The following is a 1,705-nucleotide window of genomic DNA, read 5'->3' on the forward strand; positions in this document are numbered from 1 at the left end:
CGTCTCACGAATAAAAATCCATGAGACCGTTTTATGAAAGACATACGCATTATGTATATATATGTATCTCTCAATTTATATTTATGTAAACATGGTTAACATGAATAAGATGGAGATATAGAGGTGTATATTTTACACAAGTTTGTTGTCATTTTGGTTAGTTGTCCCGTGTGTTTCACGCGATATTGTTTGACCGACAGGTCCCCTTGTTAATCTTTATATATATATTTGTTAATCTTTATATATATATATATATATATATATATATATAAAAATAAACAAGGGGAGCTCTATATATATATATATATATATATATATGCATGAAACCAACACCACATACAAATTAAAGAGTAATCGGAGCAATGGATATTGTACGGTCCCATACAGTTGCTCCATTTCTGGTTCTTTCTCTTATCTGCTGTTTGTTAAAAACGCATGCCTTAGAATCGCATTTCGGTCGCAGTAGCTTTCCTTCTGATTTCACATTCGGAGCTGCGTCGGCTGCCTATCAGGTAGTACTACTACTCTTTCATTCATCATGTATATATATTTTCGAACACTTTGGGAGTTGCATTTATGTATTATTATTATTATTATTATCATCATGTAATAAGTTCTCGCAGATCTATATCTGCTAGACAGATGACTCATTCCGTACATGCAATGATACTTGTAACATAAAAAGTAATATTTTTCATGAGTTGAGTTGGATTAGAGGCATGTCTAATCACAAAATTGATCTGTGAGACGATGTCAGTAGAATTATATTTTTTAAGACTCAATTGAAATGGGAGAAAGAGCTTACACAATGATTTGGACTGAATGATTTGAAATCCAAAATTTTTAATTATATGGATATTTTATTATGGTTTGATATTTTTGAGTTCCATAAGTTTGAAATTAATTTCTCCTTCTGTTTTTTGTTTAATATGATGATTTCAATATATATATATATATATATATATATATATTAACAAATTTCTAATTGTTGGGTAAATTCATTATTGTTAGTACGAAGGTGCTGCGTTTGAAGATGGTAAAAGACCAAGCATATGGGATAACTTCACCCACCAATATCCAGGTCTCTATATTGCTCTTTACAAATTGTATTATTCATCATTTATTTGTCTTTGAAATTTTATTTTAAATCACTCCAAAAATATATATATATATATATAAATATATATATTTATCATATCATCAATAACATAAAAATTAATTTTAAAAAATATTTTTAAATTTTTTAATTTTAATATATTCTATTAGATTTTGTGTGAGATTTTTCACGCAAAATATTACTAATATATATCTTCCCGTCAAGGATCACCAAACTAGTATAATACAAGTTGTCGATATACAATAACTTCACTTATAATTGTCGGTGGTAATTTTCAATCTACCAAATTTTGTATGAGTTTTATTCTGTTATGGTTTTCCTTTTTCTTAAATAAAATTAATATCCGTAAAATATTCCTTCCTTTTATAAGTAAAAAAATTATATAAAAAAGGGAAAAATTGTTTAATAAAATGTATTTTAACAGTTTTATTTTTAACCGATAATTTATTTTTTGTTATTAAATATTTTGTAAATAAAGGCTTGTTTTCAAGAATATAAAATATTTTTTTATTTTTAATCTATTTATTATTATTATTATTATTATTATTATTATTATTATTATTTTTATTATTATTATTATTATTATTA

General features: G+C 25.1%; 1 protein-coding gene across 1 annotated transcript in view; it reads left to right on the forward strand.

The window, feature by feature from the left end:
- Positions 1–324: 324 nt before the first annotated feature.
- The window catches only part of LOC140986702 (beta-glucosidase 13-like), an 11,439-nt gene continuing 10,058 nt past the window's right edge, over positions 325–1,705 (forward strand). The window contains exons 1-2 of the mRNA XM_073455023.1: positions 325–512; positions 1,012–1,081. Of these exons, the coding sequence (XP_073311124.1) occupies positions 363–512; positions 1,012–1,081 (220 nt within the window). The 5' untranslated portion in view covers positions 325–362. The remainder of the gene's footprint in view (positions 513–1,011; positions 1,082–1,705) is intronic.

Source organism: Primulina huaijiensis, chromosome 10, assembly GCF_012295235.1.
Source record: "Primulina huaijiensis isolate GDHJ02 chromosome 10, ASM1229523v2, whole genome shotgun sequence".
Classification (NCBI taxonomy): domain Eukaryota; kingdom Viridiplantae; phylum Streptophyta; class Magnoliopsida; order Lamiales; family Gesneriaceae; genus Primulina; species Primulina huaijiensis.